Source organism: Colobus angolensis, unplaced genomic scaffold (assembly GCF_000951035.1).
Source record: "Colobus angolensis palliatus isolate OR3802 unplaced genomic scaffold, Cang.pa_1.0 Scaffold119, whole genome shotgun sequence".
In the NCBI taxonomy this organism is placed as follows: domain Eukaryota; kingdom Metazoa; phylum Chordata; class Mammalia; order Primates; family Cercopithecidae; genus Colobus; species Colobus angolensis.
In genome coordinates this window covers 1,941,677-1,960,207 of record NW_012113030.1, presented here as the reverse complement: position 1 = coordinate 1,960,207, position 18,531 = coordinate 1,941,677, and the positions used below count along the sequence as shown (strand labels likewise).

General features: G+C 39.3%; 1 protein-coding gene across 2 annotated transcripts in view; it reads left to right on the top strand.

Annotated features, from left to right (window-relative positions):
• Nucleotides 1–18,531, top strand: part of SLC25A21 (solute carrier family 25 (mitochondrial oxoadipate carrier), member 21) — a 502,554-nt gene that overhangs the window by 451,969 nt on the left and 32,054 nt on the right. For both annotated transcript variants that reach the window (XM_011926083.1, XM_011926075.1), the window contains exons 6-7: nt 2,089–2,196; nt 16,929–17,093. In XM_011926083.1, the coding sequence (XP_011781473.1) occupies nt 2,089–2,196; nt 16,929–17,093 (273 nt within the window). The remainder of the gene's footprint in view (nt 1–2,088; nt 2,197–16,928; nt 17,094–18,531) is intronic.

Here is an 18,531-nt window from a genome sequence, read left to right as displayed (position 1 = left end):
TCTTTCTTTCTTCTTTCTTTCTTTCTTTCTCTCTCTCTCTCTCTTTCTGTCTTTCTTTCTTTTTTTTTTTTTTTACGGAGTCTCAATCTGTCGCCCAGGCTAGAGTGCAGTGTCATGATCTCAGCTCACTGCAACCTCTGCCTCCCAGGTTCCAGTGATTCTCCTGCTTCAGCCTCCCCAGTAGCTAGGATTACAGGCAAGCACCACCAAGCCCAGCTAATTTTTGTATTTTTAGTAGAGATGGGGTTTCACGGTGTTGGCCAGGCTGGTCTTGAACTTCTGACCTCAGGTGATCCACCCAACTCAGCCTCCCAAAGTGCTGGGATTACAGGCGTGAGCCATTGCACCCAGCCCATTCTTCCTTTTTTATGTGCAACAAGACCAATGGTGTTTGCATTACACTCTATGAAATGGTTTCACACATTATTTTGAACCTTAAAATAACTTTGTAAGCAGGGAAATTAGATATTATTATCTCCATTTTACAGATGAGAAAACTGTGGCTCATCAGAGATTCAGCGATTTATACAACAGAGCCACAACTAGCACCGATGGCACCTTTGTGTGAATAATGAAAAGGTGCCCCTTCTCCCGACGGTTGCCTCTCCAGGGCTTCTCTTAGCAAGTGAGGGGCAAGCTGGATTCTGGCCTCCAAGCATCCTTGGTTGGGCACCTTTGTCTGTGCACAAGCTACTGTGTGTTACAGTTGTAGTCACACAGCCAATAAGTGCTAGAATTGGACCTAAACCCAGACCTCCTGCCTCTGGATCCTGCCTTTGTGCCTCCCTTTCTAAGGTTACACAACATTCCTTTCTCCCTCCTTCCTCTCTTTTAGAAGATATTCCTTTCTCCCTCCTTCCTCTCCTATTTAGAAGATAGTAGAGCCCATTGCCAAGAGTTATCTGTTGTTTACTCTTCAATGGTTTTATTCTTCTCTTGGTTGTCTACAGTACTGCCTCTTGTCCTGGAATGGAGGTTCAACACTAAATAATTACTTTTTTTCAAGCATCTGTTTTGGAGATTGGGGCTTTGTTTCATTTTGTTCTGTCTTGTGTGTGTATGTTTTAATTGTTGTGTTTATTTTTGATACAGATTTTCTGGAAAACTCAAAAGTATTCTACCTAGAGGTAAATTCTAGGAAATTGTTCTTTCCTATTGCAGAAATTCTTAACAGATACCGAACAAGAACTTGACATGCAGTCACCTTTTGATAAGCTTTCTAGATTTTATTTGAGCCCTTCAGAGTAACCTAGTCATTTCTTTGTCTTTGTCTTTCTTTTCTTTTCTTTTCTTCTTCCTCTTCTTCTTCTTCCTTTTTTTTTTTTTTTTTTTTTAAGACAGGATCTCACCCTGTCGTTCAGGCTGGAGTACAGTTGTTCAATCATAGCTCACTGCAGCCTTGAACTCTTAGGCTCAAGTATCCTCCCACTTCAGCTCCCAAGCAGCTGGGACTGTGGGTGCACATCTAGCCATTTCTGATCTCAGCTTTTAGGTTTAGAAGACTGCGTTAATTGCCAGTGTTTTTTAAAATAGGGAAAAGATGAATAAAAAATAATTTTTGTTTGTTAATAGTCCAGAATAGTGACTCTAAAAACATGAACATAGGGTTAAATATTTCCAGCTATGTTGTTACCTGAAATTTAGCTTTTTAGAAACAGTTTATTTGTGGTTCTGCTCCTTGAATTTCTTGTATGCCCAATAAAGGAATTTAAGTAGATGTTTAAAAATGAAGCTCTCCTTTTACAATTCAAATTTTCTTAATTGTTATATGTCCAGATGTTTTAGTATCCACCTTTAAATCAGTAAAGCAACCTTGCTTTTTATTGAAGGAAAAAGTCGTTGTTGATGGGGCTTTGACATTTTATTTTGAAATTGTTAGGATGCGGTTTGTGGCTTCTGTAATTTCTTCTTCATGAATTGTCAGCATCTAATCAAGAACGAAAGCTGTTTAGTAATGGAATATGGTGCATTTATGTAGGTTTCTCCATTCTCTTTATAACGTTCAGCTGCATAGCATAATGAATAGGATGTTTAACCCCATACACATGATAAGTTGTTTTAAAGTATTGATTGATTTACTTTTTCTAGACATTTGCCATTGCTGGATTGGGATCTGGACTAACAGAAGCCATTGTAGTTAACCCTTTTGAGGTAGTAAAAGTTGGCTTGCAAGCAAATCGAAACACATTTGCAGAGGTAACTATTTAATGTTTTTCTATTGTTGAAGGCATGTAAAAACTTATTTATTTATTTATTTATTTATTTTGAGATGGAATTTTCCTCTTGTTGCCCAGACTGGAGTGCAATGGCACAATCTCGGCTCACCGCAACCTCCACCGCCCGGGTTCAAGCTATTCTCCTGCCTCAGCATCCCAAGTAGCTGGGATTATAGGCATGCATCACCATGCTCAGCTAATTTTGTATATTTTTTGTAGAGACAGGATTTCTCCATGTTGGTCAGGCTGGTCTCGAACTCCTGACTTCAGGTGATCCACCTGCCTTGGCCTCCCAAAGTGCTGGGATTACAGGCATGAGCCACCACGCCTGGCCATAAAAACTTATTTTTAAGTATGCATGTGAAACAATGGACCCAACTTTTATCCACTTATTAAAGCCATAGTAAATCACTGTTAAGGAAATAGCATAAGAAAAAATCAAATATCTCCTGCAAGTAAAGTGTTAACAAAAATGCACTGAGATCTAATGGACAAACACTTGTTTATTCATTTTTATATTAGAGCTCTAATGTAATCTGAAATGACTTATTTGGAAATATTCTCCCAGCTGCTGGCAAAACTTCTTTTCAATTGCTCTAAAATGGACTATAGCTAAACCACTGAGGTGATAACATTATTTTGCTTTTTAAAAAAAAACTAAGTCTTTTTTTAAAAAATGACCTCACTCCTTTCCCCAGTACACCCACCACCTGCCCTGAAAGATTCGCATAATCTGTCAAACTTGTCTTTTGGTTGAATCTGAATGAGCACTTGGACAATGATGGGTCTTGACATTTCATCATTGGTACATGACGTTTCGTGCAGACAGCGTTCCTTGGTGTGTGCTGCCTTCACTTCCTTCCAGTTACCTAAGAGTTCCCTTTCAACTGCCATATCCAACTGTTCTTGTTTTATTCTTTTGGATGCCGAGCACAAGGTAGGAGGAAAGCAAGGGGATTGGCATTCCAGGTTTCTTCTTAACATTTTAATTTAATTCCACAACTGGGTAGCATGTGGTAGAAATTGGTTTGGAGTATCTGCTGACCTGGATCTTTCTGTAGGAAAGTTCCCCTGCCTACTGCGTAAGCAGCTGCTAATGGGTGGAGACCCTTCACTCCCACCCTACTTCCTGCCTGCTGCTGATGCTGCCTGAGAGCTTCCTGGCAGTTTCTCAGGCAGGGGTATGGGAAAGGAGAGGGGCCCTACTCACCTTTAGCTGCCAAGACCTGAGGGGACAGGGTTGGGCTGTTATAGCAGATGGTATCTACTCAGATGAGGTCAATCCTAATTCAGGGGGAATTTTTTTTTACATTTCAAAAGATTGTCTTAAATACAGTGATATACAGCACCTTTATAAAAAGTTGAAAATCTCTGTATTCTAGTTTTTGTTTCTCTTTATTATTTCTTGAATAAAAGAAAAAGATGGTAAGGAATGGGGGAGTGGAAAAGAAACATTTTTTAAATGTCTTATTATTATGGAGCATTTAAAACAGTTCCCATGGAATCTGCTTAAGGAAAACTTGGTTTGTTGGACTGGGAGAATTACCAGCTAGAAGAATATTGCAGAGATCCCTGTCTGGTGTTCCATCTTACCCCTTGGGAATCTTGTCTTGAAGCAGCAATGAGTAGGCAAAGGAATAAGCAGGACTTGAGTTGCAGTTCTTTATCTAGGCAGCATGTAACCACAAGGACTCAAATGGGACAGAACATCAAGGGGCACTCACAGGAATGAAAATCATGAGTTATCAGGGCACCTTGACTCATGCTAATATTCTTTTTCTCTCCATTGCCCTCAAGGAAGCTCTGCACTGAGGCCAAGTAAGAGCTGCTAATGTTTTGCATGTGCTAATGACTTGCTAGAACACAATAAACACCCTTCCTTCCCAACAAAAGAATGTGCTGCATGTGTACATGCCACCAGTTTATCACTTACACAAATGCAGTCAGTGTAAATTATGTATATTTAGCCATTTTTTAAAGCAGGGGGCAGGGGATAGCAGGAGCTTGTTTGGGGTCATTTCTTTTGCATTATCCACTGAACTGGAGAGTATCAGGTGTTTACTTAGAATAAAATCAATTAGATGCATTATAAAATATTTTAAAAGTGACTTTAGTTAGAATTAGCGAAGTAGTAAATATGTAGGTAGCATGCATCAGCATTTATTTACAGCAGCCAGCAGAATTCAGTACCTGAAATGAGAAGGTGTTCTGATGCGGCACATTATGGGCAATGTTCATCGAATTGAAGCAATAGGTGCTTTTCCTCAACAGACAGTAATGGGATTGTGCCTGTTGTAGAAAATGTCTGAGAAAAAGAGATGATGTGATAAGAATGGAACATTTGGATCTAGTTATTTAGAAAATAATTGCTGGTCATTTTTGCTAGTATCTTATAGGTCTTTTGTCTAGGACTCAATCCAACAAGGGAATAGATACCCTTTAGTTAACCTGTGCCTGTGTTGATTTAACTCAAATATTAGGTATGCTCACCTCGGCATGTGTATGACCAGGAATAATTCTTGCTTTCTTCACTCTAAGGCTTTGTGGGTTGTTAAGTATAAAAGGGAGATGTGGAGGAAGAGGAAGAAGAGGAGGAAGAGAAATGGAAGAAGAAAAGAATTAATGTAATGTCCACTGCCTTTAAAAATTTGACTTAAAAAAATTAATGCAAACATAAAAGTAATGCATATTTATGTTACAAAGCACCAAAATATATGTGTGTTTCTTAAATATGCATGTATAAGTACACCAGAAATGATCTAGACTCTAGAGCAGTGCTATCTAATGGAAATATGTGAGCCACATTTTTAGCAGCTACATTTAAAAAAATGAAAAGAAACAGGTGAAATTAATTTAATAATGTATTTTATTTAACCCAGTATATTCATTTTTCTTAAGACTATTTTTAGAGCAATTTTAGGTGCACAGCAACATTGAGCAAGAGGTAGACTTCCTATGAACCCCATGCCCCCACACGTGCATCATCTTCCCCATGATCAACATCCCTCATCAGAGCAGTCCATTTGTTTTAATTGATGAACCTACATTAACATGTCATTCTCACCCAAGTCCATAGTTTACATTATGTCTCACTCTTGGTGCTGTACCTTCTATGAGTTTGAACAAATGTATAATGACATATATTCACCATTATAGTATCATACAGAGTAATTTCACTGCCCTGAAAACCCTCTGTGTTCTGCCTATTCATCCCTCCACACCCCACCTAATCCCTGGCAACCACTGATCTTTTTACTGTCTCTGTAATTTCTCATTTCAATGTGTAATTGATATAAAAATTATATGAGATATTTACATTCTTCCTTTATACTAAATTTAAAAATCTGGTGTATATTTTATGCTAACGGCACATCTCAACTAGGACATTTCAGGTGCTCAATGGCCACATGTGGGTAGTAACTTCCAATGTGTGGGTAGTAACTTTCATATAGGGTAGTTCAGGTCTATAGGAATTCATACTAAAATTCATACCTCTGGAGAGGAGATTGGAATAGAGGAAGAGAAGGTGAGAGTTTAAGAGAAGGGCTTTGTGATGTTGAATGTTTTAACATGCGAATGCATTCATGTTTTGTCTGTGAACATTTACATGCATGCTCTTCGTAGAAAATTTAGAAAATTTAGAACAGTTTAAAGAAAAGTATGTTATCCAAAGGAAATACTTCTAATGGCTCTGCCAAGATCAGGCCCTGCCTTCAGGGAAGACCTTCTCAGCGGATCAGGTGGGAATGACTTGCTGGCCTATCTTGGAGCTCAACCTTGCATAATTCAGGTGCCATGATTTCATTTATAGGAGCAGAACCCATATTTTTTCCTACTCTGTAATTTCTAACAGAGTTTAAACTTTGTTTGCCAATTACTGAAGAGCATATACAATCAGAGCTGTGTAGAACAGGAAGAATAATCTTGTGGGGAGAGACACAACGAAGTTCTCATTACACTTTTTACCATTATCCCATAGTGTGGCCTTGAACAGCGTACATGCAGTTCCCTCATTGGTAAAATGGTAGTGATCAGTCCATCTCCTTACAGCAAGCCATTTGTGTAGTGGTTGGAAGCACAAGACCCGGAGGGAGATCTCAGTTATTGACTATGTGACAGCTTCACATCTCCTACCCTGACCCTAGCCCAGTTTCCTCATTTGTTAGGAAAAAACTAATAGTAATAGCCATGTCAAACAGTCAAATAGATGAGACTACATAAAGCTGTCAGTATGGCCTGGCATGCAGTGATGGTTCAGTAAATGTTAGTCGTTATTATTACAACATGATTTTTATGAGACTTTTAATGTGTTAATATACGCAAAGGTCTTAACACAGAGCCTGGAAAATGGTAGGCATTCAACCAATGATAACTATTTCTAGATGCAAGGTGATCTTACAAATCCGTAAGTTTAAGTAGAGACAGATTTATTTTGAGATATTGCCCCAATTAATATTGAGCAGTCACAGCTGACTCCTGTTTTGGGCACCAGCAGAGCTCACTGAGCAACAGTCTTCTCCCTCAGTGTGCCTTAGGCCATTATCAGATACCAGGGCCATCCATTCAGCCTGAATTCCTTATGAAGGCCTATGGACTGGCAGCCTGCTTACAGTGCCTGTTGATAAGGTCTTTAAACTCAGATAAGGGCCCATTATCATATATAGCAGTAGCTGGATATCTGTTTAGTGTAAATAACTAGCACTTAGCAGCAGAAGTTAGAGATGAAACTAAAAACATTTGAGGCCACTTTGGGAAGAATTCTACCACAATCAAGAGATTTCTTCCTCTGGAATAGCTGTATAAAGTTAACATGAATTCTCAATTAAGCCTTCTTAATCACTTCACATGGAAGGTTATGAACTTAGTTCATTTTCAGCCTTTTCAGTCAGCTACTAGTTGCGGTGGAACACCAAATGGATGGGCTACATGCAGAATGGCCAACTGGCTTGACAACACCTTTAAGAAAAGCAGAGCAGGTACCCCGTAGATGCTTATTTTGCAGATAGGTAGCTCTTGTCCTGCCAATTGGGAGAATTTCTCAGGAAGCATGTCTACTGTTCAGCCTGTCTACCCTAATGTCTTGGACATAAACCACCCTGGTGTCCTATACAATGTATTTTGGATTTTCCTATTTCTACAGCCTAAGGTGGTGAGTCAGTGGAATCTTTTAAACATGAAATTTCCAAACAACTTCCAGCAAGAAGTTGCTGCAGCTGAGAGGGGCACTGCAGCAGAGGACAGCAGAGGCAGCCGAGGACAACAGTAGCCAATATGATACTTAATATAATACTGAAAATCTTCTGGGTAAGGGGAGAGATAGAGATGGAACAAAGGAACTGCTACAGTTCCAGGTGCAGAGAGCATGGTCTAGAAGAAGGTGTGGGCTGTAGGTGGATGTCCCTTTGGCCATGTGGGGTTGGCCTGGCTGGCAGAAGGCAAGAATGGTGCCCTGTAGCCAGGATCCAAGTGCAGCACTGGCATAGAGCAAAACTTCCTTCTGTTAGGTTCATGGCAGCCAAATGATAGGAACTGGGGTGCTGGAGCTGCAAGTGGAGTTCCCATCAAGAACGACAGGTACTGTGCCTGCTCCAGCTGCCCTGGGCTCTCCCTTCTGATCCTCTACCCAGTCAGAAGTATGTTACTCACAAAATATGCCTTTCACCCAGTTTAACCATAAACTGTTTTTTAAAAATGTGAATTTACAATAGCAAAGACTTGGAATCAACCCAAATGCCCATCAATGATAGACTGGATTAAGAAAATGTGGCACATAAACACCATGGAATACTATGCAGCCATAAAAAAAGGATGAGTTCATGTCCTTTGTACGGACATGGATGAAGCTGGAAACCATCATTCTCAGCAAACTATCGCAAGGACAAAAACAACAAACACCACATGTCCTCACTCATAGGTGGGAATTGAGCAATGAGAACACTTGGACACAGGAAGGGGAACATCACACACCGGGGCCTGTTGTGGGGTGGGGGGAGCGGGGAGGGATAGCATTAGGAGATATACCTAATGTAAATTATGAATTAATGGGTGCAGCACACCAACATGGCACATGTATACATATGTAACAAAGCTACACGTTGTGCACATGTACCCTAGAACTTAAAGTATAATAAAAAAATTAAAAAATAAAAATTAATTAAATAAATAAATAATGTGAATTTAAAATGTGGTAAATTTAGTTCCTGATACTGCCCTCATATACTTCCAGCTTATGTATAACATATTTTAATAGGTGTGCTTGTCTTGCCTACACTTCTTAAATTACCACTGTATTAGTCAAAGACTATAATCCCTGCCACACTTCCTCCAATTCTAATACCAGAGTCTTGGCCAGTAGCTTAAACTTCACAGTGAATAAAGAAAACCAGTCTGTAATTTAAATATGCTTGACCTTCTGTGGGAAGCAAAGTAATCATAGCTTTGTCATGCTCTGGTTTGGTTCACTGGGTGTAAAAACGTGTGTGGATAAAATTGGGATAGACCCAAATTTCCCCCCATCCTTCAAACTAAACCCAGGCAAAGAGTTGTTCTGATCTGTTGTCTCTTTGGCTTGGGACTAAGCTTGCCCAAGGATTTCCCTGTTGGAGATGGTTTGCACACCCAGTCTTGCCAATGTGACTTTGTAGCTTGCTGTCCTTACAGGACCTCCCCAAACTGGGTGCATTGGTTTTTATCTGTATATTTATAAGAACTAGAAGTCCCCTATTAGTTGTGCTAAGCCAAGTGGTGTTTGGCTGGCATGCTCTCTGCTAGCCTGGAAAAATGTGAATTTCTCCCCAGAAGCAAAATCTTGTGTGAATTGTTTCCCAGTTTTCCTCTCCACTTTGAAATCTACTTCAAAGTTATTATTTGGCTGAAGGGTTATGTTTTCCTTCCCTTGAGGTCTATAGGATTTGCCTCTGATGTGTGGCTGGGGCACAGGTTTTCCTTCTAGTCTGTCATTTTTTATCTACGTTACATATGAACATAATCATTCTCACCCCAAATATGAAACTAAACCTATAGGAAATTACAAAAGCCTGTTTTACCTCCATTTAGTCTTCAAAGATGTTCAGCCCAAGAAAGAAATACTTAGTGTTCTATCTTGCTCTGATTATAATTTTAAGGATCAACAAACAGATAGCAAATGTATAACTGATGGTAAAATCTTTAAAAACAGGAATTTTTTTAAAAATTAGCTCAGGGTTTGCTTCTGGTTTGGGATAACACCAATAAATACAGTTCTACACACTTTATCCTGGGAACTTAATGATCTGATAGCGACCAATTAGATCATGTATGATATTACAAAGCTTACTGAGTATGTTCTCCATAGAAAATCAACAAATGTTTAAACTTATTATATTACATAGAGTCAACTTTATGTTGATAAAGTAAATTGAAGGGCTGTGTTTTGTGATCATCTCTTTTGAGAGAGAGAGAAGTTGAGTTATACAGAGAGTGAGCGTGTGGCTCTGTTTACAGATAGTGGGAGAAGCCAGCTTCAAGGGCATGTCAACATTCATGATGATGTATTGGGTTAAGTTCAAATTTTTCCTGCATTACTGTGTAAAACACTGCCTGGCAATAATTCAGCACAGAAATTATTTCTTTCCAGTCTATGATTCCTGTGGGCAGAAAAGAAAATTATGCATATGAATCCATTCCTAGTTATCTTTCAATAATATCTAAAGCAGCAGCCAAGTTGTCTCTCTATCATTTATAGAAAATAGACTTGTCTTCCATTCAACTGTGTCAGGAACCCTAGATTTTTGTTTTCAGAATCAAGACTTTGAAGTAATGATAATAGCTACCATTTGCAGAATATCTACTATATATCAGACACTCTACAATTTGCCTTATGTGACTTTTTCCCTTTATTTGATTTTTTAAAATATTTATATAATTTTGTGAATTATTAACATAATACTTTTTTAACAAATCAAGTAAGACAGAGCTATATAAAGAAAAATTAGTTGATTTTTGCCAACATCTCCCTCTAACCCTATCCCAGTTGTCGCCACTGTGAACCCTTCCATTTTTTCTGATGCTCACACTCAGTTGATATTTCAAATCTCTCTTTATAAGGTTGGTGGCTTTATCCACATTTTATAGGGTAGGGAAAATAAAGCCCAAAAAAGTTAGCTCTAAGAAACTGAACATTAACGTAGATGTCTCTTTCTAGTCAACCATACTGTTTTCATTGGGATAAAGAAATCTGGATAATTAAGAAGCTCAAGGGAAAAGCAAAAGAAAGTGTTTATGAGACCATGAAGAAGCAAAGCCTCCTCTTTGTTGCCAGTCTTTCCTGAGTCGTAACCCATGTGGCCACAGCACTGTCACCTTCTTTCTTCCCAGCTCTGCCATTGGTGCAGGGGCAAGGCACAGCGTCAGCATCTCATCACCTGCAGGGCGCCCTGCTCCTCCAGGGCTGGCTATTGAACAGCAATTTGATATTGACATAGTTTTGTGGTTCAGTGTCTGGGAGGGGTTGTTGACAGCAAATTCTTCTCCACTCACCGGTTGTTTGCAAATAGACCTGTTCATCCAACATACACTCTGAATAGACTCTAATTATATCTGGGTATCTTTTTGTTCATAATCATGCCCTATTAAAACAAACTGTAATGATGAATTTGTGAAATATCTAAGCTAAGAGAACTATAAATGTGGACTTTTTCAGCTTGATTCTTCTCCTTTCACTTACATTTTGTTCTCAAATAAAAGGAAGGTTTTTCTCTGATTTTTAAATTTTTCAAATGTATGAAAATGCTTCAAGACCTCATTTGAGTAATGAAAAGTATGAATGATCTTCATTTCCTGAAGAACAAGCATATTTTCCTACCTTAGTGGAGCAACTGGGTCCCCTTTTTTTAAACAAAGCAGTGTTTTTCTGAAGGCCCAGATATGGACACTCACTCCATTGTGTAGTCTCATCCGGTTTGCTTTCCAGCCATGTGATGAAATCCGGTGCAACACCCGTATTCCACTGGCTTTCAAATGCAACCCGTTCACCTTTCCATAGGAATGCATGTGGAGCGTGCTTTCTTTTGACATGCTGTGGCTAGAACTCTTCTTTGGCCTTAGAGATGGAGGAAATCCACTGACACACCCAAGCCTGTACCCACTGGCCGTACTCTTACTGGTATTTACCCGGGGAACAATACCTGCTGCCTAAAATCCTGCCTGTGATCTCATGAGCTAATCAGAGCCAGGTATGGTCAGTAGTCAGATGGAAGAACTCCAGAAAAAATAACTTGGGCTGTCACAGGTCATCGCAGTGATTTGTTGGTAGTACTGGGCTCTCAGAGAGTAAGGATTCAGTGCCCCAGAGTGGTGCCTGGAAGCTTCATTTACACCAAGGGTCTTCTCTCTCTCTTTTTAACATTTTTTTGTATTTTAAAATTATTTTATTAGATACATTTGATGTTGGCAACATGATGTTATGGGATACAAATAGATAATAAAATGGTTACTATAGAGAAGCAGATTAACATATCTATCATCTCACATAGTGACTATTTTTGTGTGTGGCAAGAGCAGCTACAATTTGCTTATTTAACAAAACTCACTAAAACAGTACAATACGATTTTATTAACTCTAGTCCTCATGTTGGACATTAGATCTCTAGGCTTGTTCATCCTGCTGACGCTTTGCACACTTCGACCTGCATCTCCTCATCTCTCCCTGCTCCTCGTATCACCCCTGGTAACCACTGTTTTATTCTATCTACATGCATATTTGGCCTTTTTTGTTTTGGATTCTATATATAAGTGATCATATGATATTTTCTTTCTGTGTTTGGCTTATTTCACGTAGGATCTCCTTATTTATTTAATTATGTATTTATTATTTTTGAGACGGAGTCTCGCTCTGTCGCCCAGGCTGGAGTGCAGTGGCACCATCTCTGCTCACTGCAACCTCCACCTCCCGGGTTCAAGGGATTCTTCTACCTCAGCCTCCCAAGTAGCTGGGACTACAGGCCTGTATCACCATGACTGGCTAATTTTTGTATTATTAGTAGAGACAGGATTTCACCATATTGGCCAGCTGGTCTTGAACTTCTGGCCTCGTGATCCACCCTCCTTGGCCTCCCAAAGTGCTGGGATTACAGGCATGAGCCACTGTGCCCGGCCAAGGATCTGCTTTTTTAATTAAACCTTTTAACAACTTTTTAAACAGAAATTTGATTCCATTTCCCATAACCATTATAGAATACTCTCATAGGTAAATATAAAAATCATCAGGATAGCTCTTCATGTAAAAATTAAAGCAAAAATATTTAAGTCTCATCCCAATCCACTTATTCTTCCATGCTTTTCAGATTGGGTGCAGTCAATGAAAGTACAACGAGGAAAGTTAGAGTGCAATTTGGCCCACAATTGGTAACTAAATATGAAAATTGGAGTGAATCTAAATATTAGAAGGAAACTGAGCTAGTGGGTGATCTGCTGGGTTAGATAGTTTTGGAATCATTTGGCTGATGCTGCTAATCAGTTACCATTTTGTTTTTAAATGGAAACCCCATAATCAAATAAGTTTAGTAAAATTCCATGTGTTTACAGAGATCTAGTCAAAATTATTCTGTATTTTCCTATTTAAGCATCCTAGTGGAAGTCATGTTTTGCCTTTCTAATTAAATATTTGCTTACATGTGTGTGAAACAATGTCCTTGAATGAAGAAAGAAAACACACTATCATACTATTACTTCTTATTTTTATAGGCAATTGAGTTCTGGTTTTCTTTATCCCAAGGCCTCCATTTGCCAGAAAAATATATCTGTACTATTATTCATCTGTTACTTAGATCAGTTGGATTGTCAAACTCTGAAACTATGTATAATAACAATGAGTGTGTAAGGAACAACATTGGATTAGATGCAGAGTTCTGCTTAAGCCATTTATCAGCAGCATTTTTATCTTAGGCATGTTGCTTAACAATCCTTGATTTCCTCACCTGAAAAATGAGATACACCAGCTGCCTACCTTACAAGGTTGCTGAGAGAAGCAATTAGATATGTTAGGATGGCAGAACCACCAAGAGTGTAAAAGTACAGATTTGGAGTTCAAGGAACCTCAGTTGGAGCCCTGTTGTTACCATTTATTCTGTAATCTTGGGCGAGTAACTTAACTTCTAAGTCTTAATTTCCTTATCTTCCAAATAGGGGTCATGATAAGACATATCTCACACACTTATTGAGAGGATTAAATGACACCTAAAGTATTGAGCATGTATGATAATGGCTAAAGGTGTTGAGCACTTCCTGTGTTCCAGCTACCTGATCACATACATGAATGTGCTCTGTAGGCTGGAAAGCCATGTAGAGGGGGAAGCCCAATTCACGTGCTTTTCCATTGCCAGCCTTTCCTCCCATATGCAGAGATCTTAGCCAGGGTACTCACTTTGAGGGATAAGGAAGAGGCCAATTTATAGGATCTACTGCTCCAGAAAGGAAAGCTCCTGGGTGAGGCACTATACCTGGAACAAGATCTCTACTCCAAGCATTGAATTTTGTTGAGTCTCGGAGGAAGCAGACCTGTTGTCTTGCATTCTGCATGCATTTCTGGTGGACTTTATCACAAAGGTCTGGGACTCTGGGAAAAGGAAAGGACGGCCAGAAGGAATGAAGAAATAAAGAAGCTTTCTCTCTCTCAAATCAGATTCCACCTTTTGGTTGCCACTGCCTTCAACTAACAAAGAAATTACCTGTCATTTTATTGTTATAACTATTTTTATGATTGTCAGCATAACTGCCATTATTGTTAACACCTAAGTGTATAGTGAATGCTTAGAATGGAGTAAGTTGCTTACAATGGACTAAGCTCATTGACTTCTTTCAACAATCTCAGAAATCCTGTGAGGAAGTTTTGTTGTTGTTGTTGTTTGTTTTTTGAGATAGGGTCTCGCTTTCCCTCTGTCATCCATGCTGGAGCCTGTCACTGTGCAATGACAGGATAAACAGTTCACTGCGGCCTCACCTTCCAGACCTCAAGTGATCCTCCCATGTCAGCCTCCTGAGTCAGCCTCCTGAGTAACTGGGATCACAGGCTTGCCACGGTGCCTGGCTAATTTTTAAATTTTTTGTAGAGACTGGGGTCTTACTATGTTGCTCAGGCTGGTCTTGAACTCCTGGGCTCAAGCACTCCTCCTGCCTCAGCCTCCCAAAATGCTGATATTACAGGTTTGAGCCACTGCAGAAGCCACCAGCCTCAGGAAGATTCTATCATTATCCTTATTTACAAATTAATAAAGTGAGAATTAATCAGAGAGAATAAAATACTTGCCAAAGTACAAGTGGTATTGCTGAGACTCAAACTTGGAACTGTCTAGCTCTGAGCTCCTATTTCCAATTACTATGCTACTCTTCAATTAATTACTGACAACTAGAGTTCGAACTCAACAAAACACTTGAGTTTAAAATCCATGCATTATGGCCAGGCGCCCTGGCTCACGCCTGTAATCCCAACACTTTGGGAGGCCGAGGCGGGCAGATCACGAGGTCAGGAGATCGAGACCATTCTGGCTAACACGGTGAAACCCCGTCTCTACTAAAAATGCAAAAAATTAGCCAGGCGTGGCTGTGGGCGCCTGTGGTCCCAGCTACTTGGGAGGCTGAGGCAGGAGAATGGCGTGAACCTGGGAGACGGAGCTTGCAGTGAGCCGAGATCGCACCACTGCACTCCAGCCTGGGCGACTGAGCGAGACTCCGTCTCAGAAGAAAAAAAAAAAAATCCATGCATTGTGTTTGCTTATACACACACAGCACCCAAGTCAGTGAAAATCAGGAAACGGACAATTAGCAAATGCCATTTGAATATTTGTCAACTCTCGCCAAGATCTAGGAGAAATCTTCTCAAGATGATGAGAAAGATGCTATCCAAATTAATACTTAGTTTAGTCATCCTAATTCTAATGACTTAGCATACTAACACTTTTAAACAATAGAAACATCTTTACACCCATTTTTTAGGGAAAGCCATTGTTATTTGCACTTTATTTTAGCGCCATTGGTTTCTATGTTGCTCTAAAACTTAAATGGCCTCGGAGCTCCTCCTCCCTCATGCTCTCAGGACCTCAGAGGAGTGAGGATGGAGAAAAGGTTTAGGTTGGGTGCAGGGAGAACCTGTGTTGGTCAGGCAGCCTCACCTCTGTCCTGTTCTTTCCAGCCCCAGGAAAGCTGTCCTCTCCTTCCCCCACCCCTAGACTGCCTTTCTTGAAGCAAGACAGCAGTACTTGGGCAGTTTACTCAGCACCTCCGGGGTCTTTACAACAAAAATGAGTTTCTGCTCAACTTGTCCTATCTCTTTTGAGAACCCCAAAATAATGATTTGGGGATGAAAGTCAATGTGCTGAAACACAAAACAATCTCATGTTGTCAAACAGAAAGTAAACTTTAACCTTCAGAAAATCTTTTGGTTTTCCTGTATGATATGTCTTATTGTTTTAAGATGTATTCTCACATGGTTTTTTCATATTACAAAGAAGAGTTTTCTTAAGCTTATTGTAATTGATTGTAATTAGCTCCCTTAAATTAATAGATGAAGTTGAGTGTAGAATTGTAGCTAGAGTCTTCAAATCATTTATCAGCCAAAACTATAGGATTTACTATCTAAACAAGCTCATTTAAATGTTTCACATTAGTTACATAGCTATTATAAATGCAGATTGGAAGAAAAGCCTTGATGGAATTTGTTCTATTCTCTTCTGCTGATGTAGCCTTAATTGCACATAAGAAAATACTTTTAGTCTGAAAGTGTGCCAGACTGCCACAACCACTCTAACAACCTGCTTCAGTGAAATATCAAACAAATGTCATGTCAGTGTGTACCTCATGGGTGAAAAAAAAAAAAAAACAGTTTCCACTATTAAATATTCAGTGAAAATATGAGAGATATCTTTTGTACAGTACCTTCAAAAAAAGAAACAATCACTCATACATTTTTTTAAAACCCATGTGAATTGTAATTGTATTGTAACGAATTGTTAATCTCAGGGTAAACGGTGGTGAGCTCTTCAGCCAGACTGGATTCTAGCAGTCAGGACATTTCAGCCTTGGATAATCAATCAGGGGACTGGAAAGGAGTAATTTCAAGGTGGTAACCGAGTACTCCCAACACCATTTATGTATAATTTATCACAGCAGTGATACACACACTGATTGCATATCTGCTTGAGGATGTGTACAATCAACAGCTATTTATTTATGGCCAATTTATAACATAGTGCCAGCTTCAACCTTTGAGGCAATGGAATCAAGACTGTAACATTAGCTTCAGAAAAACATAATTAGAAAGGTAAATACACTGGATTCAGGAGCCAAATACAAATTCCTTTTGGATAATGTGCAGTTATGGATTACCAAATTATCTATATGGTTAATCTCCTTCATTAGTGTGAATAATTCAGAATTGGATATAATTACTTACATGTTGAAAGTGATGATAGTTATTATATAACATCAGTTTCACTAATTCTATCAAAATGATTTGTTCTTTGCCAACAATCTTTTTCTTTAAAGCCTGTTTTTATGCATGCAATTTTGTTTGCTTCTTGGGTTTGCTGATTTTAAAAGACACAGATCTAGGCATGATTATTCATAGCTGGGGGGAAAAAGTCCCTAATAATTCTGGCTTGAAGGGAAGTTAATATGGTAATTTACTGTATTCCACAATCCCAAAGATGATCATTCTGGCTTTGCTTCTCTCTTCTGCAGCAACCATCCACTGTGGGTTATGCAAGACAAATCATTAAGAAGGAAGGCTGGGGACTCCAGGGCCTCAACAAAGGATTAACTGCAACTTTGGGACGACATGGAGTTTTCAACATGGTTTATTTTGGCTTCTACTACAATGTCAAAAACATGATTCCTGTCAATAAGGTAACTATTTCATAAATTAAAATCCTGGAGGAAAAATCCTATCAGTGAGATAGCTCCATTTGTAGAATGTTTATCCTGTCCTGGTCACTGTGCTGGACACCTACATCTATTATCTAATTCGATCCTTACATCTGCATTGAGTGCTGTTATCCCTATTTCAAATCCAGAAGCGGAGGCTTAGAAAGATCAAGGAAATTGCCCAGGCTCACATAGTAAACAGTAAAGTTGAGGACTGAACCCAAGTCTGACACCAAAATTTATCTTCTTGAAGAAGCTATTGTTACAACTGAGTGCTTTCCCTTTATTACTAATAGGAATTTCTAGAAACTATATTATTACTTACTTTTTGTCTCAGGAGTATAACTTTCTCAAGAAAGTTGAAAGTTTTATATTTTAAATAAGTTTTGAACTCACAAGGAAAAATTGTCGGCCTAAAATTTAAATTTCACCTGGGTATTAATTTTTAATCTAGGTTAATTAGGGTAGGTATTCAATCGATTCTTCTAGAGTCATTTGCTTTTGATGCAAAATAACAATGATGATAATTATTATCATCATCTTCAATATTATTATTTTGAAATGATAGTTTATAGGCTGGGTGCAGTGGTTCATGCCTGTAATCCTAGCACTTTGGGAGGCAAAGGCAGGAGGATTGCTTAACACTGAGAATTTTGAAACCAGCCTGGGCAACACAATGGGACCTCTCTACAAAAAATTAAAAAATTAACCAGACATGGTGGTGTCCACTTATAGTCAAGCTACTTGGGAGGCTGCAGTGGAAGGAGCGCTTGAGCCCAGGAGTTCAAGGCTGCAGTGAGCTATGGTTGCACCACTGCACTCCAGCCTGGTGACAGAGTAAGACCCTATTTCTTTCTCTTTTTTTCTTTTCCTTTCTTTTTTATATTTTTCTCTTGGAGACAAAGTTTCACTCTTGTCACCCAGGCTGGAGTGCAATGGTGTAATCTCAGTTCACTGCAACCTCTGCTTCTGGGGTTCAAGCGATTCTCCTGCCTCAGCCTCCCGAGTAGCTGAGATTACAGGTGCCCGCCACCACACCCAGCTAATTTTTTTTGCATTTTTAGTACGGCCGGGGTTTCACCTTGTTGCCCAGACTGGTCTCAAACTCCTGACCTCAGGCGACCCACCCACCTCGGCCTCCCAAAGTGCTAGGATTACAGGTGTGAGCCACCGCGCCCGGCCAAGTAAGATCCTGTTTCTAAATAATAATAATCATAATAATAACTTTTTAAATGGTAACTTACAGATACGAACAGCCTTTTTCAACTTCTGCACTATAAAAGTAGCACAGGATGTGCTTTTAAGCCATAGTATCACAGAATTTTTCCCTACCATCAAATTGCTTGCTTGCAATTAAAATTGCAATCCTGGATGCCCCAGTTGGAGTAACATTTTTCACAAGCGGGCAGTTTCCCTTAGG